General features: G+C 38.3%; 1 protein-coding gene across 2 annotated transcripts in view; it reads left to right on the top strand.

Annotated features, from left to right (window-relative positions):
* ERO1B (endoplasmic reticulum oxidoreductase 1 beta) overlaps positions 1–25,932 on the top strand; it is a 28,932-nt gene continuing 3,000 nt past the window's right edge. The window contains exons 1-12 of one of the 2 annotated variants that reach the window (XM_053459916.1): positions 1–225; positions 14,231–14,350; positions 15,711–15,794; positions 16,560–16,601; positions 17,569–17,648; positions 20,014–20,087; positions 20,896–21,016; positions 21,113–21,159; positions 21,907–21,918; positions 24,201–24,227; positions 24,997–25,089; positions 25,761–25,932. The exon at positions 25,761–25,932 is cut by the window's right edge and continues 75 nt beyond it. In XM_053459916.1, coding sequence (XP_053315891.1) covers positions 58–225; positions 14,231–14,350; positions 15,711–15,794; positions 16,560–16,601; positions 17,569–17,648; positions 20,014–20,087; positions 20,896–21,016; positions 21,113–21,159; positions 21,907–21,918; positions 24,201–24,227; positions 24,997–25,089; positions 25,761–25,932 — 1,040 coding nt within the window. In that variant the 5' untranslated portion in view covers positions 1–57. Of the gene's footprint in view, positions 226–9,149; positions 9,359–14,230; positions 14,351–15,710; positions 15,795–16,559; positions 16,602–17,568; positions 17,649–20,013; positions 20,088–20,895; positions 21,017–21,112; positions 21,160–21,906; positions 21,919–24,200; positions 24,228–24,996; positions 25,090–25,760 lie in introns of those variants that run through there. The other variant, XM_053459917.1, reaches the window with a different exon arrangement.

The raw sequence follows: 25,932 nt of genomic DNA, 5'->3' as shown, positions 1-25,932 counted from the left end.
TAGGGGGTGATGCGACGTTTACCCCGGTTGTATGTGTAGAATTGGTTTCCGTGTGTCATGAGTTGCGCTGTTAACGGGGACCGGAGAAGTGGACAGAGCATGCGAGTGGCTAGTCCGGTGCCAGTGTTGGTGGCCGTGCTCATTCTGCTCACCTCAGGAGAACAGACGAATACCGAGGCCGTTCAGCCCCAGAAAGCGCAGGCTGAGCAGAGCTGCGGCTGCCATGTAAGTGACCTGAGGGGAGCTGGACCTGGGATGATGGGCAGTAAATCCTGGATGCTCGTACGAGCACATCCCCCTTCATTTAAACTTATGTAAAAGGATGTGTATTCTACGGATTTCCGGTCATAACCCCAGATATGTCCTCGTGAAACCAATGAGAGATATTAAACCAAAATGCTTGTGCTGCTTATCTGCCTTTGATTGAAGCAGTGATTTGGTGTCAGGGCCAGGAAGTAGTTAGTGTGTTGTGACATCTCCTCCGCCAACTTGCAGTTGTATCATTTGTTGCGTATAGCAGTGATGCCTCCGGGTAACGTTACGCATTAAGGCACAAGGGAAATCTTTATGTGAGGTGAATGAAACCTTGTACACTTTAACCCTCTGCATCCCTGTCCTATGATCTGAACAATGCAGCCCACTGCACCAAAATGATCTATTCGGAGAATCAAGAGCACTCAAATACAATCGAGCGGGATTGTATTTTTTGCTATATTTAGTTTTTAAAACCCCAAAAAGTTGCTGTGTTGTTTAAAGAGAGTCCATGTTTGCCCCTTTTGTTATGGAAACACGCGCTGGTACTGTTTATGATTATTATTTTTGTATTATTTATATAGCGCCCAATACAATACATATAATATATTCAAGGGCTATGACAAGAGACAAAGCGATACATTAGGCGGAGGGAGCCATGCTCGCAAGCTTACAGTCTTGAGGGGATGGGGTGACAAACATAAGGCACAGAGCTGCTACATATTGTAGATTCTGACATACGACCACAATTTATGCATTGCACTTCACATGATGCTTGGCGTGTACGGCTCCTGTAATGGTAATCATCTTAAAACCATATACCTTCGCTGCTTTAGCACATGAATACAAAGAAGTCGGATGCCAATAACTGTGTTTGAACAATAGTGGTGTGATAACAGAGAGGAAGAAAAGTGATCTAGCTGCTACGTATCTGACTTAACTGTCAGGTTACTGATTTCCTATGTTCTTTGGATAATGCTTTCTTCCTGTTTTTTGTACTCAAGATTAGCTCCCCCCTTCATTTTGCTTACAGCCCTATAAGCACTTCTGTCGGGACCAACAACTTGCTTTGATCCCCATAGCACCCCCTTATGTTCAGCTGATATGCCTTAATGCACCAAAAGGTTAGTTGGAGGAAGTGGTTTGCAAACATTGTAAACTATCCTTTAATAGAAAGTATATACAAAGAGAGTGCAGAAGGCAGATAAACCCACTTTACGAAAGTAGTTTTATTTGTTCCCAAGCAGTGCACACAAGGTTCACAAAAATAACAGTAACCGAGGAGAGCGATTACGTGTCGAATTGTGAGCTAGCTGAACCCTATCATGTGCGTATGTACATGCATTGTCGCGAGTCTGTTGTTGATAGAAGCACTTGGCTAGCAATGGCAATTTTTTTTTTTTTAACTCTTCACGAAACACTAATGCAAATTATTTTATCTAACAAAAAAAATGAGAGACGCACAATAGGGTTATTCTGGGTTAAATACTGAACTCTGTCTGAAGGGGACAATGCACTGTGAGTGTATGTGCGAGTGAAAAGGTACATACATGTACAGACACCCGATATTCCCGACAGACAAGCTGTCAGAATACTGCCTGAGCGGTCATAATTATGGCATTTATCCCCATCTTAGCTACCCTGCAACTCTGTACTATAATCTGTATGTGTGGCCATTTATTGTAGAGAAAGTTACTAAGGGAGTAGTTTTCATTTATTGTTGTTGTCCTGTGGGTAAAATGTAAGCTGTTTATAAGTGTGCATAAAAAAAGCACAAACTTCTTATTATCGTTTAATGATTGATATTTTCCCCATAAAAAAGTTAGAAAATAAAACATACTTCTGAAATAAGTGTTAGCAAATGATCCTGGGCCTAATGTAATGTTGTGTTCACTTTTTTTTTTTTTTTTTTACTACCTACATCTTATTGTTTCCCTATCAATCTTAGTGATCTGTAGGATCTGTGTGAGGTTTGGACTTAAGGAAATATTTCATGCCAGGTAACCAATCGCCTGCGTCAAATGATGGCAGGACATGTATGTAATCAATTTCCTGTCCCGAATCCTCCTCCCACCCTTCCAGAGAACAGATCTGAACAGCTCCACAACTATCTACAAAAAAAGTTGAAATAATTTAACGGGGACTTATAAAGAAAAATAAAATTAAAAATGACAATTGAAGTTGGTACAGAAGATTGGCCCTCCATCTTCTGGCCCTCCTTGCAGGAGCTTCCACGCTTTTAAGCAAGCTTACAATTTATAAATTATATTCGATGTCTCGTGGCTGTGTTTAGGTAGGATTACATACGTTTTTGTAATGCTTCCTGTAACTACGGCACCACAGGTTTATGTATGTTTATTCTGTTGGCAAATAGCACAGCGTGCCTCTGGCAACGAAAAGTTTACTTTATGAATGTATTTTGGCACATATGACTATTAATGTACATTCTCACATACGAGTAGAAACTCCACTAATTACAAGTTTACTTTGGCCGGCACCACAATTTAAATACTAATACTAGTGACTTTGAGTAGTGTATCTAGAGTTAATGTGTTGCATGCCATATTAAAACAAGAGATCTTGTGCCTGTCTCATAATCCTGGGAGCCAGGGAACAAGTATGCTTCAAGTGTTTCCTTGGCAGTTTAGATACGTGCCGCTTGCCCCGCTCCTACGGAAACTACGTCTTGATTCCGAAGCCTGGCAGCATTGGCCAAAGACGTGTGTTGTGTAACTGAACTTTGTAGGTATGTGTGAATTTATATCGTTTTCATCACTACTCACTAAAGATGAGAGGTAGGCAGTGGATACTGCAACCTTAATAGTGGTACTTGTCTACGGTAACGTGAATGACCGTCATCAGATGATCTACTTGACCGCTTAGGTTCACTATTTACTGCCATCTTATTCTAACAGACCAGTGTATAAAGAAACCAGAGCTTGCAACACCTATGCCAACAAAACGTTTGCCGTAGGGTAACATCCCCTCCATTGAGTCACAGCACTGAGTCTGCGAAGAGCAATTTCAGTTAGTGGTCAAAAGGCGGTGGTGGGGGGGGGGTAGTTGCACAACTTTTTCTTTCTGTAATAGGGTTATATTCCAGATTTTTCAGTCTGCACAAGAAGGTTATTGTTACACAGGAACATAGAATTTGGCCTGAATGTGAGCTAGTCTGCCTGTTTTTCCTGCTGTAACATCTCAAATCAGTCCTTGGTCTCATCTTAGATTCAGGATAGCTATATGTCCATCCTGTGCATGTTCAAATCCCCTTATTGTATAACCGCTCGCGCTTCTACTGGGAGGCCATTCCACTTAAGGTTTATTTGATTGACTCTACAATGGGTAGACAGGACATAACAGGTAGTATATAACATAACAATTTGGCCTTTAGAAACGGGTAAGGAGGAGTACGTTATTAGTGCTTGTGTTATAAGGCTTATTTGCCATGATGCTGGACCAGTGCCGGATCAGAAATAGTAATGATCATTTTTTTATTTTACTTTAAATAAAATATTGAAGGCAAGGCTATCTTTCTATGAAAGCTTCTTCTTGCATGTATATGGAGTGGATGGGGGATGCTGTTAGACTCATATTCGAACCCAATTGCAAAGGGAGAATATACTGGGAATGTGTAAAGCCTGACACAGGTAAACAACCAAGCAAGTGTGTCACTTTAGTCTAGCGAAAGAAAGATATTTTAATCCTGGAAAATTTAGAATGAAGTTGAAGAAACCATGTGATATAGGTGAATAGCCGTTTCACCAAGACATTATTATTTATATCAATAGACTTGACCTTCAACGAATAATGCCTTTTTTTAGTATATATTGTGAGAATATAATGACAGATGCAATAAAAATTGACCAGATGTTGTCATAGGCCAGAGGACATAATCTATCAAACATCGAGGTTTGGCCTCGTTTTTGAATGCATATTTAGCTCCATATGCGACATACGAGAAGACAGAGCCACATCCTCTTCTTGTGATTTCCTGTATGTGATTAAGTCACAGACGGTCCTGCAGTTCTTTTATAAGCGAAACTGCCACAATCTGTCAAAATTACAGCACTTATATAGCATTCATATAATCCAGGGCACCATGTATCGATATAACCATCGTAACACTAAATGTGTTTGATATAATACCTATTCAAGCACAACAGGCCGCCGCATATGTGATATTATTTTGACCGTGGTACTTACTACCTGGAATTATTAACGGTATCTTAAAGATGGAAGGACGCATTTATTTTTTTCAGTTCTTTGTATATTGACTTCATTCAGTCCCCTTCTAAAAAAGGAAACATTTTCTCCACCTTCTTTGAATGAGATCTGAGAAATGTATTGTGAAACTCTGTTTACAGTCCTCTGATCACACTTTCAGTGAATGACTTACAGAATATTTGGTATACTATCATCACTTAAAGCGGTTGTTTCATACAGAAGGAGCCATCATATAGAAGCAGCCATTAATTTTGCCATTTAGAATGGTAGGCAAATTATTCTCTCTCCTCCTAGCTATGCATATTGTGACCCTTTAGTCTTTACCTTTTTATTAGCTCTTATGTGAATGCATAACTACCTCCCTCGTTCTGCTACTAATGCCCCACCGATACTCCGCTTTTTCCCCATGCTTTGTTGCGTTTCTGCCTACCTCTAAGTAGCGAGTCTCTCTCCTTTCTTCTTTGTTGTCGCTGACAGCACAGTACACCTACATCAACACTGAAGTGCAGCCGCCATTTTCCTAATTTACCTAGACCATTGGTCACATTGCTTATTCCACCAGGAATGTCTACCCTTTTGCAAAACTTTTTGTCATCTGCAAAAAGACATCACCTTACCTTTCAGATCCTTTGTCATATCGCTGATAAAAAGTTAAGTATAAGTCCCAGTACCGTTATATGAGGTACCCCACTAGTAACGAGACCTCCCTCTCCTGTCATTCAGACATTGCCTCTGATCCATTGAACTCTAATGAAGAATAAATATACAAAAAACATATATGTACATATAAATAATTATTCTATAGGAGAATACATATTAAAGTGCTCTGTGAGTATATGAATATGCATTCTTCCTAAATGAAAATAAAAATAAAAGCATTGAACTGACACAGAAGAGGTTGTCCTGCTGAAGCAACTCCTTCGTGGTCCAACTGTTCATGTCACTGATTGGCTGCTTGTAGCTTAAAGCAATTGGTGTCAGGATTGAAGTTGTGATGCCATAAAGGTTCTGCTTAGTATGGGGTTTCAGATGTAATGAAGATATGATAGGACCCTTGATCTGCATATAAACAAAGTTTATTGGAACAATGTGACGCGAACCCAGTTCTCTTTAGTTTACGTTGGCTAAAAATGAGAACTCAACCTATATAAGCTCTATCTCTTTAAATGACTTCAAGCTAAACAGTCCATTCAGGAAACCATCTAGTAAAGCCTCTGTGTAATATCATTAGTCTCCAAATGCTCTGTAAAGGGACCTTAGTGGAATTCCAGTAAATATAAATCCATTGATCAATGAAATATTTTGAACTGGTAGTCTAAATTACCATTACCTTATAGCAATGTGGCACACACAGAACAAAATCCCCTGCTCCTACTCCTATTACTCTTGGCAGACCACCACATTCCTCGGCCACCTTCTGCTTTTCCTGGGTTATTGTGCATCCGCTGGTCAAACTCTGATGGTATGTTATCTATGATCGCATACAACCATAGAAGAAGACGGGGCACTTTGGATTAATCAAGATTGCATTAATTAAGTTCTTGTTTTAAATCCTGATTTAACAAAGATAATATGGTACTTCACTAGTGTGCTACTTATTGTGGTTGTATGTGATCTTATATAACATCCCATTGGAGCAACAATAAATTGGGTTGAATGTTTGATTTATTTCAATTTGATTTCAAGAATTTGAGACTCTTTAAAATGGGTTGCTTCCGTTTCTAGCATGTGGTAGTAATATTTAAAAATGCTTACCCCTGCAGTCCATTTCATTGGCAGAGTCTCAGAGGACGTTTAAAGGTGTTGAGTGTTATCTCCTAATGCCAGCTGGAATTTTAACCGCTAAGGAAAATGTCGAGATTGTTTTCAATTTCTTTAGGTGGCAAGCAAATTCATTATTGTTATTATTATTATTATTATTGATTTACCGGTACTTTGCAGTGTTGCATGCTTGCATTTTTACAAATACTCCACATTAGGTGGTACAAGTAGTTTTATGTGCATTGTTTTCAAGTACCATAAAATAATGAAACTAGTTAATTCTTTCATGCATGCATGTTAAAAGCTGCCTGGTAAATTAAAAAAAATTAAAAAAAAAAAAAATACACCGATAAATTCTCCATGACGCCTCCTGGCTGCACTTGGGAAATTACCCTGCTGTTTAAATTAGTGTCGGAAAGTCAAACACATTAGCAAAAGCCAAAATTAAATCAGTGACCTTGTTTTTCTGTACGGTTTTCTCTTTTGCAGATATAGAGAAATCCTTACCATATGGGCAGACGGAATACAATGTGTACATTAAGTTTTGCTTAAAATAAACTCGCAAAACTAAACGTATTTGTAAACTGTTGGACCTTTCTGGAAAATAATCTTATAACAAAAAAAAATAATTTACAATTTGAAAATGAGCAGCGTGTTCATTGGCCAGGATGGAGTTATGGGTTTCTCTGTTTTCTTTATACTTTGAGAATTGGTTAAAAACTTAAGTTGTATCTATTAATTTACAAAATATTTTACCAGGAAGAATACATTGAGATTCATCTCCTTTTCAAGTCTGTCTAAATCCATCTGCAAGAAGGGGCAGTACCCTCTCATGAAAGAGTCGCCCTATTCTGCCTATGTCCCACCACTTGGATAGACCTGATATTTTGCCCCCTCCCCTGAAACATTTCTGTAGATGCCCAATCAGTGTGCCAGTTGAATATTAACAATAATTAAATGGATGCGCAATACAATGAGACATATGTGTTCAGAGTTATTGATTAGCAGAGAAGATGTGAGGTTTTCTATGTGTGTGGCTCTACCAACTTCCATCATTGTGTCCAGTGGTCATTACTGCTAATTGAAGTAGAATTTTCTTATTGCCATTAACAAAGCATTAAACATTTTCGCGGTTTCAAAATATTTAAGTAAACCTTGTTATTTTAAAATAACTGTTTCACCCTCATTATTTAATGTGACCTTGGTTGCCTTGCAGTGGGCAGAATTAGACATTGGTAGGACTGGCAGCGGCAGTGTGGAGTCAACAGTGGTTATAGAGACTGTTATAGACATATAAGACATGACACCTGAATAGAATGAAGCATTACTTCAGATCAACAATGTTATAGAAGTTTGATGTGATTTAAGAAATACTTATGTGCAGTGTTTGGGGGATCAAGATGAACCAAGATGATTTTATCTAGTTTATTTCAGCAGTAGATTTAAAAACAACAGATGGCACACAGGAAATGTAGCTACCAAGCTGACAGGGCACATTTGCCATCATAATAAGTGAATTTGGACCTTAGTGATGCTTATCGGTGCAACTGTAAAAATAACAATGAGATTCTTTAAACCGGGGAAAATGTTTAATTTGTACTTTATTCTGATCACATTTCAAGTAAACATACAGGTGAAACTCTATTTTCGCGCAACACCCTTCCTTACAGCTTGCTAGGCTGCCAGTGTGTAATTTTGCTGGACAACTAACAGGCTTTGATCTTGATCCCTGTCACAGTGCATTTTGAGGACACAATGGTGTGAATGAATGATGTTCCACTCAATGGTGGGCAGCACTTGCTTTGGGTTTGGTTCCTCATGAAGTATGCACTTTTAAAAGGCATCCTGCTTGTGGAATAAAGACACCCTAAAGTCGCATGCAAAGTTTACTCTGGCAAGAGTAACGACCTTTGTTGGTGATTTAAAGTATAAATTGATAAGGTTTTCTTGTGACTTAAGAAAGGAAATGTTGCGATCACAAGTTATACAGTAAATAAATTTGTTACTGAAAATACCTATAACTTTTTTTTTTTTGTGTCAATCAGTGTATTTGTTTTGATATAGATACCTAGAGTATTTGGCACCAGGGACGAATCCTATATTTGACCCCCCATTTTAAAATGTAACACCCTCACTCTGCTATGGGGACATGCACAGTCCTCCATAGTGTTAAAACGGGTTGGGAAGGTCAGTAATCTACATTTTAACTGACCCATTCGGCAGTGGTGCTGTAGGGAGCATGAACGTCCAAGTGGGGGATTGACTTCCTCCATTCATTCATGCAGAGGTCATCGTACAAGGCTATGGTGCTGTGATTGCCCCCCCCCCTGTTGTCACTAGTAGCTTGGTTCAAGAGTCAACAGATACGAGCCCTGTCAATACCATTAGCAGGGATGACATTAAATGCAGCATTGGAAGCATCATTCCTAGCATAAGTATTTGTCACAAGTCACGAAAGCAGGCAGTAATATGTTATTGTAACAGAAAGCAGGGGGAAAAAAAGCTTATTAAAGTTTTACGTTATTATGTGTCTTAACCTTCCAAGGATAGAATGCTTTATTAGGGACCAATGACTCTAGTTATTTTATAGTATTCTACAGCCATAAGAGTTTCAATAATGAATATAAACAGTTTCTGCTTTGTATTGTGTTTATCTGGTATACAGATATGTTATTATGGTTTTCAAACAATGATTTTTTTGTTGTTGCTTTTACACAAAGTTTATAACTTATCTAAATGCAATGTGGAAAAATCGAGGCTGACGTAAAGACCAGGTAAAAATGTCATTAGCCTTGAAGGGGTTAATGTAGAAGGAGGGTACTGTCATTATAAACAGACCCGCCCACCCGTGACAGCCTGATAGAGGAACGTTGCTGTGGCTTCTGTAGGCATTGTCACATGGCTGTGTAGACTGCATGGTGACCATGGCAAGGGAGGGGACACCACCTCCTCCAACTACCCTAATTTATTAAAGGGAGTGGGAGACCTTGGTGGGTCACCTGGGCACACAATCGCTTTAGAAAACAGCATGGTCAAAGCCGCATTGGACAGCCTCTGCTTGGTGTTTTCTATCCTTCACATCTTGGCACTCGCCTGTCTCCCTGTTGGTAGCAAGCATCAGGTGAGTGGGGCTTTCCTGATGATGTGATCTATATGATTTATTGTTCCTTCTCTAGGTATTGTATAATATATGCTAGTGTTACACTTATAGATGCCGGCTGGGGGACATCCCTGAAAGCTTTTAGGGTGCCTTGTTACTCCTGGCATCTATAACTCTAATGTGGGGTTTTATACCTTGTTGAAATGTTACCGTTTTATGTGTTTGTTTCTAACACCTTTAAGATGTGAAGGTAGGGAGAGCTGTTTTAAGAGAGAGACGCTTGGCAGTTCATGACAGTCGATTTTTATGGAAGAAACTTTTTAGACTTGATGGTTTATTTTTCCTGCAAAGCGCCCATTTAATTTTTTGCTCAGGACAAGCCAGAGGGACACGTCAGTTTATCCAAAATTGCAGCATTTGACTTTATAGGACGTGCCAGATGTTTCTGTGTGTGTTTGGTCAATATTTGCATTTTGATAACTATGTGTGTCTTGATTGTTTGTATATAGTATAAAAATCACATTTCTCAATAGAGTATTGCTAGGTAGCCTTCTGAAAAAAGACATTTTATAATTTATTTTTATGAGAGTGTCTACAAGAATGAATACAATAGCCTATTTCAATAAATAACAGGAATATGGGATTTTAGAAAGAGCAGTATAAACTATTGGAGAAAAGGCCAAGATTTGGAGAATTTAGATTGAGTACAAGCGTCCAGACAATGATGAGAGCAGGGAGGTTAAAGGGATAAATTATGCATGTAGCAGGTAAATCATTGAGATTAGCTCAGTCTGTAATAAAAAGAGCTAGCGAAAAGTTTAAAAGCAGAGTAGAAAATCTCCAGAACAAGTGCATTGATGCATATCAGCATAAGCTAGCTCAAGTTAGTTGTCTGCCATACAATTTTAGGAGCCTAACTTTTACTTTACCGAAAGGGTGGTGGATAAGTGGAACAGCCTCCCAACAGAAGCGGTGGAGGCTAATTATAGTAAGAGAATTTAAACATGCATGGGGTAGCTATCCAGAAGACAAGACCAAGGACTGATTAAGGTTTGAGTCTTTTTAGCAGATAAAAAACAGGCAGACTACACGGGCTGCTGTCATATTCTGTGTTTCTATATTTACCTGAGGTCTGTGGTAGTAAGAAGATTGTTTGAAGAGTTGGGGTGATAAATGGAAAATTAAATGCTGTGTAAATAAAACACAAAGGGTAAGAAGTGTGCTATACTGTTTGAGCACTAAATAATTTGGCAAATACCCCTTAGTAAAAGATTTAAAAAAGTCCTAGTGTACGACAGATATATATATATATATAAAAAAAGGAAGATACCGTAATGCTTTATATACATAATATACATACAAACCCAGAACTCACATACAGAATAATCCATCGATTGTTACTCATCACGCTAACACTACACATATACAGTGCCCTCTAATATTGGCACCCTAGCGCCCACATATACCCACTGAAGAAATAAGGCTGTGAAAATTGCCTTTGTTTAACATTTTGATCTTTTCTTCATTTATGATAATATATGATGCCCTCCACTAGCCTTCTTTAGCTCGTGGTATCACAAATATTATAATATTTAATGTTCCTTTTAAACAATGTAATGGTTCCCAGCTCTTTTATGCCTCTTGACCACTTTAGAAATGTGTTGGGTATTCAAGTCTCACCTTCCCAGCAGCCTCTGTTATTTTTAGCCTCGGCGACGCTTGCATATTTTAATAAAACACCTTAAATCCTACTTGTGAAATGCTCGCTTCCTGTTCCCACTATCTAGCCTGTGCACACCACATTTTCGTAAGGCATATACCCACTTAGGAAAGCACTTCCAGTTTCTTGCGGTGTAATCCAGCATGCACAAGGCAAGCTAACCACCAACTTGCATTAAATACGACAGACTTCTAGACCATATGTTGTGGAAACTGAAACGTAGCCCGTAACCGTAACTATTCGGTATACGAATTAAAATTCAAGAGAAGGCTTTTATTAAAATGAAGATGTCGTATTGCCTCTAAAGTGTCTAAATCAAATCCACCTGCTAGTTACGCTATTCCCTGCCACGTTGAAATAGTGGGCTCTTTGCACCCGTGGCCTAGCAACCAGCTTGCTACAGAAAAACAACTATTCCCTACTGGTCGTGTGTGATAACTAGGTGTGTGTTTTGGAATAATTAAATCAAAAGTCTGTTGTTTTAAAATATAATAAATTATATGTGTGTGTATATATATATATATATATATATAATATAATATAATATTGTGTGTGTGTCACATTTTATTTTTTTAGTTTGTTAATACAGTATCCGTGTACACACTGGAAAATCCACCCTCTCCCCCACATCTTAAATATTTCAGAGACTTGGTTAATGATTTTACCTGCTCTGGACTCCAGTGCTAATAAAACATTATTAAACACGCCCAACACTTCTCCCTTTTCTTATGTTCTTATAAATTTTCTATTTTGAAAACTGTTTGTTTCCTTAAATGACTGCTGCACAGTGCCTATTTTGTCGGATATGGGTTAAAGATAAGATATCGAGTAAATAAGGAAATTGTTTCAGCTCTGGGTGCCTTTCGAAATTGTCTGTTTTTACCACATACGCTAAAATGGAATTTAAAAGTTTCCATCTGCTAGACAAAAAGTAGTAGTTAACCTATCGTACTATCGTGTTGATATTGTGCTTCTGCATTGTAAAATAATTTACTTGTATATACTCAGATTTCTACAATACACACAACCTCTCATGGCAGCTCAACAATGTATACACTATCAGAACTCGATATCATGACTCAATAAACGGTCATTACCTCATGAAATATTAACATACTTATTGTTGAAAAAAAAACAAAGAAAATGAAAGTCGGTACAGTGTCCCTCACATGGGTCCAGTAAAGCTTTGGCCAGTAACTTGAAATTGTTCAGTCAATACAAACCAAAACAATGGATATAAAGTTATATTTTAACTCCTTCAAGACCGGGACGTACCTGGTACTTCCTGGTCAAAGGTCACCGGCAGAGCGGGACGTACCAGGTTGCTATGAACGCTGGGATCACGAGGGGCGGTTGCTACTGACCGCTGGGTGTCCCCAGTGATCCGTACCAGCCACTCCCCCTCAATTCCGTGCACGTGATCGCTTTGAAGCGAATCACGAGTACGGAATTTAAATATTTACAAAAAAACTGCAGGGAAGACGCAGTTTGCCAGCGCCGGTCCTGAAGGGGTAAACTTTACACAAGAGTCCCTTTGTTTATTATTTATTGTTAGCCCCCTTTTTTTTTAAAATGTTGAACCTTTCGTGACATTTCTGTGGTGTTTAGCTGTAATGTTCTTCTCTCTCATTTACTGTACCCACATAATTGATATAGACACAATGCATCTACATAAGCTTATGAACAAACCTGCTAAATAGATTCAAAGTTGAGAAACACCCAATGTTTTTATGTTTTGTTTTTTTTCTTGCAAGTTACAGGGCAGTAAGTACAAGTTGCATAATGCTATTTCAAAATATTTTTTGCCCTGAAAATTAGTGATAATGTAATATTGATTTCTGTTGGAAAACCCTGCCTCATCCCCCACATGTACATATTTTTCAAAAGTAGAAAACCCAGGATGTTCAAACGCCAAAGTTTGCAGTGACTTTTTTTTCCCTCACACAGGTTGCGTTTCAGGTACAATTTAAAGGAGTACTAAAACAACACCACAAAATGTGTTCAGCAGTGACACCACCCATGCATAAGTTGGGTTGTTAGGGGGCTAAAAGTCCATGTTTTCTGCAGGCCCCCCTGAGTATACTTATGTCTCCCATTCATAGGTTTGCCAGGTTTTTGGGAAGATGCACTGCCAATTTCAGGACACACTCATAAAAATGGACCACTACATTTTTTTTTAAAAAGTCTAGAGCAGCAACAGTAAAAAATGAATTCAAATTCCAGGGCAATCTGGACAATAGAACATGGTGTCTGTTTTTTGCCCCTTGTTGTTGCATACTCTTTTGCAACTTTTTTGAGGTAAGTTCCTTTAAGTAGGGAGGACTTTAAATAAATGAATAAGCCTCTATATTTCCCCCCAAATGACCTGCAGCTAAAACTGCAAGAAAGACCGTTTCATTCCAGGATTTGCTTTTTTGAGCAACAGATAAATTGCAACCTTCTTGTACCAGGCCTTTGTCTTCCTCATAATGAGGTAGGGTTGTAGTAGCTGATCTGACAGATCTACCTCATCCATATGAACAAAGGGACTCTTGTGTTTAGGTTATCTACAAGTAGTACCCTTTGTTCATAAGGGGAGATATTAGGTCCCAAATGAACTTGGCACTGGTTCATATATGTTCTGGGCATCCTGTTGGGTCAAGGTGGGTATCCTTTCCCATGTATACCCGGAAGGGCTGAGTCTACCCAAGAAGCAACAAGGAATTTGCCTTTCAATATGGTGAATGTGATCACTCCGGAGAGATTGCACTGTATTTTTTTTTTATTATTATTTATTGTTGCTGAATGTAACAATTCAGATTATAGAAAAAATGATCTATAGGCCATATTTATAAAGTATGGTTCTGAGGCATAGTTCTAGTGGAACAGTCACCACAGAATGTTTTTCCAGATGGGCCCATGTTACGTTATTTGTCCCTGAATTGTTCTTTGTAAATGTGGCCCTTTGTGCATTATTTCTAGAGATTTGTTTAATCTGTTTTATTAGAATCTTTGGAAACCAAAGTAATATGGCACACAGGTAGTACTGATTTTACCTTTAAGACTCCATTACTAGAGATGTTTGCAAAGGGTCTCCTGTGACAGAAATAAAGAAGTTGAACTTGCAATGCCTAAACATCATTTTTTTTTTCTTTCTATATAATTATAACCATGTAACTTTTTTGGTTTTTCAGGTAACTGGTGTCTTGGACGACTGCTTCTGTGATGTCGAAAGCATTGATGCCTTTAACAACTACAAGATTTTTCCAAAGCTGCAGAGACTGCAAGAGCGGGACTACTTTAGATATTATAAAGTTAGTATTGTACAGATAAATGTATGCTTTTGTGGCATCTATGTAATAATGTCAGCCTCTGTCAGTCTCTTCACTGGCTGCCTGTGAGCTTCAGGATTCAATTCAAAATCCTGACTTCATTTTAAAGCTCATTATAGTGGTTCCCATACTTGCATCTCCTTACTCAACTCGAAATACACTCCCACGTGGTCCCTCCGCTCATCCCCATCTGTCCTCTCCTCTGATTTTATAGCTCTCATGCACAAGATTTATTATTATCTTTTAATATATGCCAACAGTTTACGCAGCGCTTAATGCAATACATATATTCAAGGGGTATGACAAGGCAAGAATTGAGAGACTAAGACAAACGGATACATTAGGTGGAGAGAGCCCTGCTCGCAAGCTTACAATCTTGAGGGAATGGGGTGACAAACATAAGGCACAGAGAAAGGGTGAGAGGTAGTGTGGTGGTTGTATCAATGACACGGAAGTTCTAGCAGCTAAGATGGCGCGGCTTCTCTGAAGAAGTGGGTTTTGAGATGTTTCTTGAATGTTGGGAGGGAGGGTGAATGCTGAAGGTTCGTTGGGAGTAGATTTCAGAGATATGGGGCAGCTCGAGTGAAATCTTGTAGACGGGAAAAGGAAGAGGTGATAAGTGAGGAGGAGAGCTTTAGCCCATGGGAAGAACGTAGGGATCGAGTAGGAGAGTATTTGCTTATGAGGGCAGAAATTTATGGTGGAACAGTATTATGGAGGGCCTTATATGTTAGTACGAGGATTTTAAATTTAATTCTAAAGGTAATTGGGAGCCAGTGGAGGGTTTATCAGAGGGGGGAAGCAGAAGAGGAGTGACGTGCAGGGAAGATAAGCCTAGCAGCAGCATTTAGGACAGACTGTAGAGGAGAGAGTCGAGACAGTGGAATGCCAACCAGAAGAGTGTTGCAGTATTGCAGTAGTCAAGCCGGGAAATAAGTGAATGAACCAGAGTTTTTGTGGATTCTTGGGTGAGGAATGGCGGATACGAGAGATGTTTTTTAGGTGCAAGCGTCAGGATCTGGCGAGGGATCGAATGTGAGGGATGAAGGAAAGGTTAGAGTCAAGGATGACCCCAAGGCATTGGGCCTGGTTAGTAGGGGAGAGATAGTCGTGTTGTTAATGGTGATAGTGAATTCAGGTAGAATTTCTCAAGGGCTGCTCCCATGCTGAAAAGGGGGCCATGAAGGGAATATGTAAAAGAGCTGTTATGGCCTGTTTAAGGCATCAATAAAGCTTTGCATCCCTGTCTTACTGAAGCCTGACTTGGTTACTCACTTGACATCAGCCTCCTAACAGTTAAGTCCAATGACAAAATTTAAAACGTTTATACTTGTTTTTTCAGGTTAATTTGAAGAGGCCATGCCCCTTCTGGCCAGTTGACGGCCACTGTTCCATTAAAGATTGTCATGTGGAGCCATGTCCAGAGGTATGTGTAGATGACTACTAAAACTAATTTTAAGTTTTGGTTTGAAAAACAATGTTCTAGCTAAACGAGAAATTCTTGTTTGAGAAAATCACACTCATTTTCAGTATTATGTAACCCTTTGTCTGGTAACAATATTGTTTTTAATGATTCTATTAACCAGATAAACAGGCTAGCAGGATTTTTTTTTTATTTTTTTTTTAACGTGGGAAAAATCTGCATTATGCAAATATGGTTTTATAGATTTTTTTTTATGTGATTATGCAGTTTTGAGTGGTTGGTTGCTTTAGTGTTGCATCACTTTGTAGCAGACTTGAGTTTTAACACGTACCCATTATGAGCATACTTACCCTAATTTCCATGGTCGGAGTTACGTTATTAAATGGAGCGTGGCTAATTTAAAGTGCGTAGACGATTGATGTTGTAGTGACAGCCTATTATTATTGGCTCCACCCAGTCTATTAAAAACTATGAAACATTTGCTGTGGAACGATAATGGTACATTTGTACCTTTTTAGTAAAGGTAATCTTTGAAACCCAATTTTGCCACAAGACTAATTAAGTTAATTTAACTAAACAGCTGTGGTTGTGCTGTTTGCCGTCCGATGACATTCCTCACGGAGTTTTGTAACGCAAGGTTGTGTTTAGTGGAACAATCCTATCAAGTGTGAAATAATATACTTATTGTACATTTCAAAGCATGCATTTACAAAATAATTCTCTATAATGTGATTTTTTATTTTTTTATTTTTCTTTTCTTTTCTTTAGAGTAAAGTTCCAGTTGGGATTAAGTCAGGGAATTATAACAAAGTAAGTGTTTTTCACTTAATTATTTTGGAGAGAGAATTGTATCAAGTACTGTTCCTTTTGTGCAATGTACATACCTAGAAGTTATGAAAATACATTCTTTGGTTCTTTCTCCTGATATTTAGAACATCTTCATATAGGATGGCCAAAAGAGCCGGTGGGCAACTTAGCAGTAATGAAAACAAAAGTGTAATATTGATCTCTCAATCGGTCTAAATGTTTCTGTGTACTGAAGAGCAAACAAGACCACAGTTTCCAAGTCTTCTTAAACAGGTTTATTTGTTACAACAAAGTAGTATGCCTACAGCACTAACTGAAGACAGATGGTAGTGAGACGATGCTTGTAGGTACTGCAGGCTCTGTATTCTTGAAAAGATGGATGAGAAAGAGACCTGGCCCATCTAAGCATGGGTTTTTATACCCCTTTATGTTGAACAGTTAGGGTACAAGTTCTTACTTAATATGTGCAAAATGTGAATTTTAGGAAGCCTATTGGACCGTTCGTATGATACATTGGCATTCCAAAGAAGACCTACTAACAGTTATGTCACCTGATTAAAAACACATGTTGCTAGCACTTAAGTTGCATTCAGGTCTAAAGTATGTACATGTATAGGAAAGAATAAAAACATGACAATTATTTCTGACACTCAGTCCACCTTTTAAATAGGGAACTAAGATCACAGAAGAAAGCTCAGATCATCCAACAAAAATGTTAATATATCTTTTAAACCTTCGCGTTGATGCATCTGGGCTGTCGTATAATGCGCGTAATGTAATGTCTAGCGAACAACAGTTTCCAACTTTGTCTTTTACGTTGGGCAAGTATTAATGGATGTATACATTCCTTAGTGAATGACAAAATTAGTCGGGGTTGGCAAAAAACTATCTGTAAAGAGACCTTGATTCTTTATGGAAATGTGGACATAAGTGAGATGATAACTCTGGCCTATTTGTTTACCATTTGCAGTACTCAGCAGAGGCTAACGGTGAAGATCTCGAAGCCTGTGAACAAGCCAATGAACTTGGAGCAGTGAATAGTACTTTAAGGCAAGTTCAACTACTTTGTGGGGTTAGAGTACTTCCTGTAAAATCTCGGGTATAATACATTGTGCGTGTTCAGGGACACAATGCAGGGTATCTTTGGCGCATACAATGAGTCTAGGGACCAGCCCTGAACTCCCCCTGCGATTGCGGCATTGAAGGGATTAACAATTGTTTCTTTAGTCACAATCAATGAAATGCACCTATGCAGAACCAGGATTGAAAGATTTGAGAAAAAAAACTGACGTGGAAGTCAAAGATCCTTCCATTTCAATAACATTCTGCAGCAGTTCACAGCATTGTCCTATTGGTCAGGAATGACCTGATCATTATGCCACTGGATGATCCTTACCACCGGTGACACCTGTCAGAGATAGAGGGGTCATCCAGGTCATAAGGTAAAAAACAAAGCATACACATTCATAAAAATATTTTTTTTTGTTATTTTTATGACCTGACTGATTAGTTAATTTTTAGGTCACCGGTCATTGATTGGCCTAAACTTGTCGCTTTCAAGTGATCTGTTTTGTTTTTTTTAAATATTTTATTCTAACTCCTTAAGGGTAAACCTGTTTTTTTTTATTTTTGTGCCCTTCGTGACAATGACTGTTCTCTTACATTTTTGCGGTGTTGCTGTTTAGCTGTAGGTTTCTTCTCTCGTTTATTTTCCTGGACAAAGTGCTTTCTTCAGAAACCATTATCTTGATCATATCATCTGATTTACCATTTTAACACACTTTTTTATGGGTTTTATTTGAAGCATATTTTACTTTTTTGCACGTTTTATAGGGGCAATGAGTACAAGTAGCATTATTGCTATTTCAAAACCATTTTTCCAAATCTGGTCATCCTGTCCCCATCTCCTATTTGAGAGATCTTTTGAAGATGCCCAATTCAATTTACCCCATCAAAATATATATTTGTGAAAACTAGATACCCCAGAATTTTTCAAATGGTGGTATTTTAACCCTTTCAATGTACTCATTCTACCACCAACCTTTGTCAAAATTTGCAAGTGTGCAATAATACCACCCATTGATATGTATGTCGGGTTGTTTGAATGCTAAAGAGCCATATTTGGGACGTGTTCGTCCTGTCCCCATGTCCTATTTGGGACATCTTTGAACCTGTCTAAATAAATCGACCCCATCACACACATTGTGCTTCAGGTACAAATTTACAGTTCCTGGTGTGTGTCACTGCCAAACACCCCAATATGTGTTCAGCAACATCTCCTGAGTACAGTGACACCACCCATGCATATGTCTCATGTTGTTTTGGGGCTAAAAGGCCACCTTCGGGAGATGTGCATTTTTTGAACCTGGTCAATTCCGTTTACTCCATCAAACCATATATGATGCTTTGCGATGCATTGAGATTAGTAAGCTGGGCTCCTTTGATGTGTATGGTTTAATGTGCTACCGGTATTTAACCTGCAGGGATCTGGACATACCCTCTTGGGAACTTATTTATTTTTTAGTGGGCGCCACCATCTTAGGAGAGACAACATGTTTCTTGGTATGGCACTTGTGGTCGGTCTCCGGAGTGACCATAATGCATCCTGGGGTGGGTTTTCGGTGCCGCTGTAGGCCTTGATATCAGGGCGTTTCAGCAACACTGTTTGAGCTTGGGAGATGACAATTGGACGTGGTGGATGTTGTCACTCCGGGGAGGGATCACACAGGATCCCTGCAGCAGTTTTTGCTGAATGCCTCAATATCAAGGTATTACAAAAAGACAGTTTGGCAGAAGAGCGTTTGATTGCTTTCTAAACTCAGTTAGCCCCATGAGGTGCCAGGCACGGCAGTTGTCATCAATTTTTAACATGATAAGTTGATTAATGACCCTTTAGGTAAATGGTCACAGATCAGTCTCAAAATCACTACAAATTGAGTGTAAAATTATACCTGCATATTATACACAGGTGCATATGTCATCCCAAGATGTTACAGTATTTAATGTATTTAATGTATGTTACATATTCAGTGTAATTGCTTACATTCATTTGCATAAACATTTTTTGCTTTTCTACTAATAAATTAAAAAAAACTGCAGATTGCTCTGTAGAAAACAATCTATGATAATATACCGATATACCGATGCAGAGACAAAAAATTGATGCAGCTCACCACTAAAGAATTTAAGTTCTGATTTATTTTTTTAAAGAATGTTTTGAGATCTCTTTATTGTGTTAAAATATTAAAATGTTATAACTATTTTGAGATGCTTTGTGAAGTTGTTCCTTTTCCATGTGATATTCAGTTTAAAGTTTTAACTAGTTATTTCTCACACCAATGTGTTAGGGAGCAGTTTATTTTTTTTCCATTTGTATTTAAATATTTATTTCTCCTTGCTTTTTTCCTTGTTCCAGTAACCAAAGTCAAAAAGCTTTCATTGATTGGGCAAGATATGATGATGCACAAGATCATTTTTGCGAGATTGATGGTAATTTTGTAGGCCTTATAAATGCTTGCACCAATTCTTTTTTTTTTTTTTTGCTTCTTATTGCTTTTTAGTTATTGACAATGACCTATGCAAAATGTATTCAAAGGAGGAGAAATGTAAGAATGTTAGCGTTTGTAATCTAAAACTAGAGGTGCAAGGAAATTTCCCTTTATTGAGAGGGGTGGTGGATAAGTGGAACGGGCTCCAAACAGAAGTAGTAGAGGATAAACAATGAGGGAATTTATCTGCACTCAAACCCTATGTTTCTATGCAAAGTCCCAACAAAGGTTTTTTGCCTTGCCCTGAGATGGGTCCAGGTTTTAGAACATAAGACTCAAGCCAAATAGTTGAAATAAGAAGTTTGTAGCTCTGTTTGATATCTGAATAAATGATTTGGCTGAATCCTCTTCAATTTGACATATCTTAGGTCCCGCAGAAACCTTCAGTCTCAGCCTACTGTCAAGCAGTGACCATCAGTCTAGTTCTAGTTAAGATCCTCGCTATCAAACTGTTCAGGGCTAAATTAGAAACTTGATCACTTGCATTGTACGAGCTGCTTTTGCAAAGTTCCAAGAGCATAGTTAAAATAATTTTAGGTTCCTGGAAGTTAGTGTTAAAAAGAGCAGTCATGTTCTGGTTTCTTTTCCAGGGATCCCAGTGTAGTTAAGGTGAATACCAAAAGCTGCTGTAAATATACTTTTAGCTGCTACGCTTATGTTAAGTAAAATTGGTTGTTAGAGGAATGATAAGTAATTATAAGAAGAAGAATATCCAAAGTTTATTGCCGTACTTCTTTTTCTTAATTCAGATGAACTAGCTCCTGATGCCCAGTATGTGGACCTTTTGTTAAATCCGGAACGATACACAGGATATAAAGGGCCCTCGGCTTGGAGAATATGGAACAGCATCTATGAAGAAAACTGCTTCAAGTAATAAAGTGCATGGAAAGCATAATTCTATAAGAATTCTAAGCATGTGGAAATATACTGTACTTATACATCATTATTGTTTTATATATCCTCTAGGCCTCGCTCTGTCTATCGTCCTTTAAATCCGCTAGCACCAAATATAGGTAAGTCAGTATTATTTATGTTTGCAGACATATATAAAGCTGTTTATGCTGGTCATATATTGTATTAATAATTTCCGTGCCTTTGAGTTCCATTATTCACTGTCTAGAACTACATCTCTCAAATGTTAAATAGTGCTGCAAGTTTGCAGGGATCTCTGGGACCAAGGTTCAGAACCAACGTGTTGGATATTTCTGCAATCAGATATTCTATAGATTATACTTTAGTTAATTTCTGAAATGTGAAAATGTATTTTAAACCTGATGGGTATAACACAAAGGTACTTTTGTTTGTCCATCAGATTTACCTATTCCAGTCTGTGATGGGCCAGACCACAATGACATGATATTTATTTAAGTGCTTGATGAACCATGTTCCCTTATGTACCCTTAGAACTAGAATTATCTTCTAGTGAAAATAAAAATGCAAACACATTCCAAGCCAACCCTGGCACTAGCACAATTCCCGCTTCTGAGCTTTACTATTTTATGAACTTGTAATTAAGAGGTCTTTTATTCCGATTTATTTAGGAATCAGTACTTGCTGAATACTGAAGCAAATTCAGGCCTTTCTTTTCTTAATTTAAATCAAATAGTATTAGTATTATATTGGTCTTATTCTATTCAGAGTGTTTTCTGAATTCACTACTTTTAACAATGTCCCTGTGTTTAAAATATTGGATTAGATCTACAACTATAATCTTTATCTGATTATTTACAGCTTTTATCTTTTTTCTCCCTTCTTTCTAGGTGGAGAAAATGGTATGTACACACCTTTATCTTTGATAATGTGATATGACCCAATGAAGAATTATACACATATGAGATAACATGGTCTGTAAGCAGTTAAGACCCAAATTTGCTTAGTAATACTGGTGTTAGTATGTGTGGGAGGGAGTGAATGTATGTAATGTGCATGTAATATAACTACAATACATGTTTTTATTTAGACCTTGAATACAGTGTGTTGTTAGCACGGTATAATAAAGGGGAGTACCCTGATTTGATTGGGGTACAAAAGGTATGATACATTAGGGAATGAGGTCCCTGTCCTGCAGAGAGTCCTAGGTACTTATAGGGCAGGGGCGTCCAACATGCGGCCCGCGGGCCAAATGCGGCCCGCGTGACCTCGAGGTGCGGCCCGCGTGAGATCGGCAGCCAGGATCACAAGCCCTGTCGCTTACTTGTGGGAGGGTCTATTCTCTGCTCCAGTCCTGCCTCCTCTGTGGGGAGAACGAGGGAGGCCGCGCCCCCTGCTGAAGTCTGTGAGCGGCATTGAGAGCTGTAGTAGGTAAGGGGGTGGGGGAGGTTGTTTGAATGAGTATGCCTGTGAGGGAATGAATCTGTGAATGAATGAGTATATGAATGAATGAGTGTGTGTGATAGCATGGATGTGTAAGTGCTGAAACCTAGGCATGATGGGACTGTGATTGCTGTTAGCAATCACACTCCTATCATGCTAAGTCAGCCAGTACATGCTGAAACCTGGCTAGCTCCCCCCTTGTGTATTGATGCTGCCAGCAGTATGGGGTCTGCACTTACAGCCACCCTGTACCAGCATGTACTGGCTGACTTGGCATGATAGGAGTGTGATTGCTAACAGCAATCACAGTCCCATGAAAAGAGTGTGTTTGCTGTTAGCAATCACACTCCTATCATGCCAAGTCATATTGTTGATTTTTTTTTGTGGTGTGTTACTTTTAATAAAAGTGTGGTTACACACTAAAATTGGACAAAAATTACTGGTACAATGCCCAGCCAACCAGTACATACTGGAATCTGGGTATGCCTGAGATTGCTGTTAATCATAATATATAATTTTTTTGTACAATTTTGGTGTGCAACTTACTTTTATTAAAAGTGTGTGGGGGGTCATTTTCAGTTTTGGCTAAGTGAACCCTGAATTTTCGGTTTTGGTCCAGAATATTCATTTCGGTGTATCCCTAAAATAAATAGAACTATTTCATTTTTACTTATCCAGAATCCTGAATTTGTAGTCACAAAACTTTCTAGGCCCAGAAATCAGTGAGAGGAAAAGTAAAGGTTTTGTGTCATTTACTTTATTTTAATCTGCATTTCTTATTAAAGGCCATATTTTCACGCAGCGAAAAATTAGTGCGGCCCGCGCACGTATACAATTCTGATGAAGTGGCCCACTGCAGAAAAAAACTTGGACGCCCCTGTTATAGGGAGTGAATGCAAATCAAAGTTTGTAAGTTAGTGTAGTACTACAATAAAAAGGTGTTTTTACATTATAGTAATGTACATCGATCTACATAAATATATATATGTGTGTATGTAATATACCTCTTAGAACTCGTAAAAAGGGACATCACATTTTAGATGTATTAGCCCTTCTCTTCCACTACCCCTCCAGTATTCTATTAACCTGTTTTTGTGTGTGTTTATGGATTGGAATAATTGTTTGTTTTGCATTTTTCTTCATATGTATGTGTACTTTAGTTGTTCTTATCAGGGTACTTTGGTAGGGCTTGGAATATGCTTGTTAAAGGGGAACTGTAATATTAGAGATGAAACCACTAATGGCGGTGGTCTTATTTCCACTTAATGCTCATTTTGTAAAATATAAGTTCAGACATGTATTACCCAGCTCTAAAATCCAGACATCAGCAGAACAGTTCTTGCAGTTTTTCCTTAATTTACAAGTTCTCTCAGTGAGATTGCATTTGAATCCCAATTTCATTCCACTCTTTCTGAACACTTTAGTGTTTGTCAGCAAACTGTGCATGAGCCCAAACCATACAATTCCTCTATAAAGTTGTTAATGCAAATTTATTGTTTGCCATGTGAAGCTCCAATTCCAATGTGTGAATGCGGGTGCAACATGGCAGCTCCACTGCTCCAGGCCACATAACAGCAGGAAAATGTAAAATAGAGGTCATTTTTAAATTAATACATTGGTAATAAGGATTATAGAAAATCTGACATTGGACAGTTTCCTTTTAAAGAGACACAATGGGTTAACTTTTTTTTTTTCTTCTGTTCCAAACATTAAAACTGTAATATTGTTTTTGTATTACCAGGAGAATCTTTCTACGAGTGGCTTGAAGGTAATCAATATAAATTAAAATGTTGCTAGGATGGAATAATTTAGGCCATATTTGCCCGGAAATGCATGCTCCACGGCTTCGGTGTCCATGGTGAATTGGCCTTCTGGTCATCTATATGACTTGGGACAATTTTACCCCTTAAGGACAGAGTTTTTTGACAATGACTGCAAATGTTTTACACAAGCTATTAAAAAAAAAAACTGCAAGATAGATTCTATTTGTCCTGAGTTTAGAAATACCCAAAGTTTTTTTGTTTCTTTTGCCGCCCCCGATTATTATAGGGCAATAATTACTAGTAGCGTTTTGCTATTTCAAAACCATTTTTTAAAACTGGTCATTCTACCCCATGTGCTATTTGGGACAAACATATATTTTTGAAAACTAGACACCCTAGGGTATATTAAATGCTAGTATTTTAACTCATTCCATGCTACCAGTCTCTGTCAAACTTTGTGGCAGTATTTTTTGTGTATTTTTTTCATACACATTGTGTTTCGGGTATGAATATACAGCTCCTGGTATATGTCGCTGTCACACGACACCCCAATATGTGTTCAGCAACATCTCCTGAGTATAGTGATACCACCCATGCTTAGGTTTGTCAGGGTGTTTGGAAGCCAAATGGCCACATTTGGGAGGTGCGCATTTTTACGTGTAGAACTTTGACATTTGGTGACCAAAATATAAACAATACTTGTTTTCTCTGTACATACAGACAAGCCTGAATACCTATATTAATATTATCTGTTAATATCTGTTCTTTTAAAAGGCCTTTGCTTAGAGAAAAGAGTATTTTACCGTCTTATATCTGGACTTCATGCCAGCATCAATTTGCATCTCTCTGCTAAGTATCTTCTTGAGGGTATGTACCCTTTTTGTTTATTTTCTGAAGTATTCATTAAGCATTCTTGTAATCTTTTTAAAAATTATGGAGCACAGAAGTACTGTATTTGCTTGAATATAAGACAAGGTTTTTTCAGAGCAAATGCTTGTCATATATACGCGGTCCTCAAATAGAGGTCTGACTATAAGACTAGGATCCAGATCCCCCGCAGCACTGCAGGGGACCCGGATCCTCCTCTCTGGCAGTAGGTGGACGTCTGCATGAAGTATGCAGACATCCTCATCTTTTGCGTCGGTGTGTGAGTCATAGAAGCCCCGACAGAAGTGCCAGGCAGAGGCGGGGGTTTTCTACGCGCATCGCACAGACATCCACCAGATATTTAGGGTCTTAACAAGGGCATTTTCTGTTTATTCTCCCTTGACGAAGACACAGAACATTTTGATTAAAAGTAGTTTGACTGACAGTACTATATTGTTGTGATAAACATTATTTTTGTAAATGAGTAGGAACAGACTATATAGAATTTCTCATGAGGCTCAAAATAGTGATATGTTTTATAATTGTATTTTTGAGGAACGTGATAGTCCTCGGAGTAGATTTTTATTTTATAGTGGTTTGCATTTGTTTAATATATAATAATCATTATTTAGCGTGGCAGAGATTTTAATGTTGATATGTTTCCTTTTTAGGTACATGGGGCAAACCACATTGGGGGCCAAATGTAAAGGAATTTACACAACGATTTGATCCAGTAGAAACCAAAGGGGAAGGTCCGCGAAGGTTGAAAAACTTGTACTTCTTGTATTTGATTGAACTTCGTGCATTGTCAAAGGTTGCCACTTACTTTGAGAGATCGTTTGT

The sequence above is a fragment of the Spea bombifrons genome, chromosome 3 (genome assembly GCF_027358695.1).
Source record: "Spea bombifrons isolate aSpeBom1 chromosome 3, aSpeBom1.2.pri, whole genome shotgun sequence".
Classification (NCBI taxonomy): domain Eukaryota; kingdom Metazoa; phylum Chordata; class Amphibia; order Anura; family Pelobatidae; genus Spea; species Spea bombifrons.
This window is presented reverse-complemented; position numbering and strand designations above follow the sequence as displayed.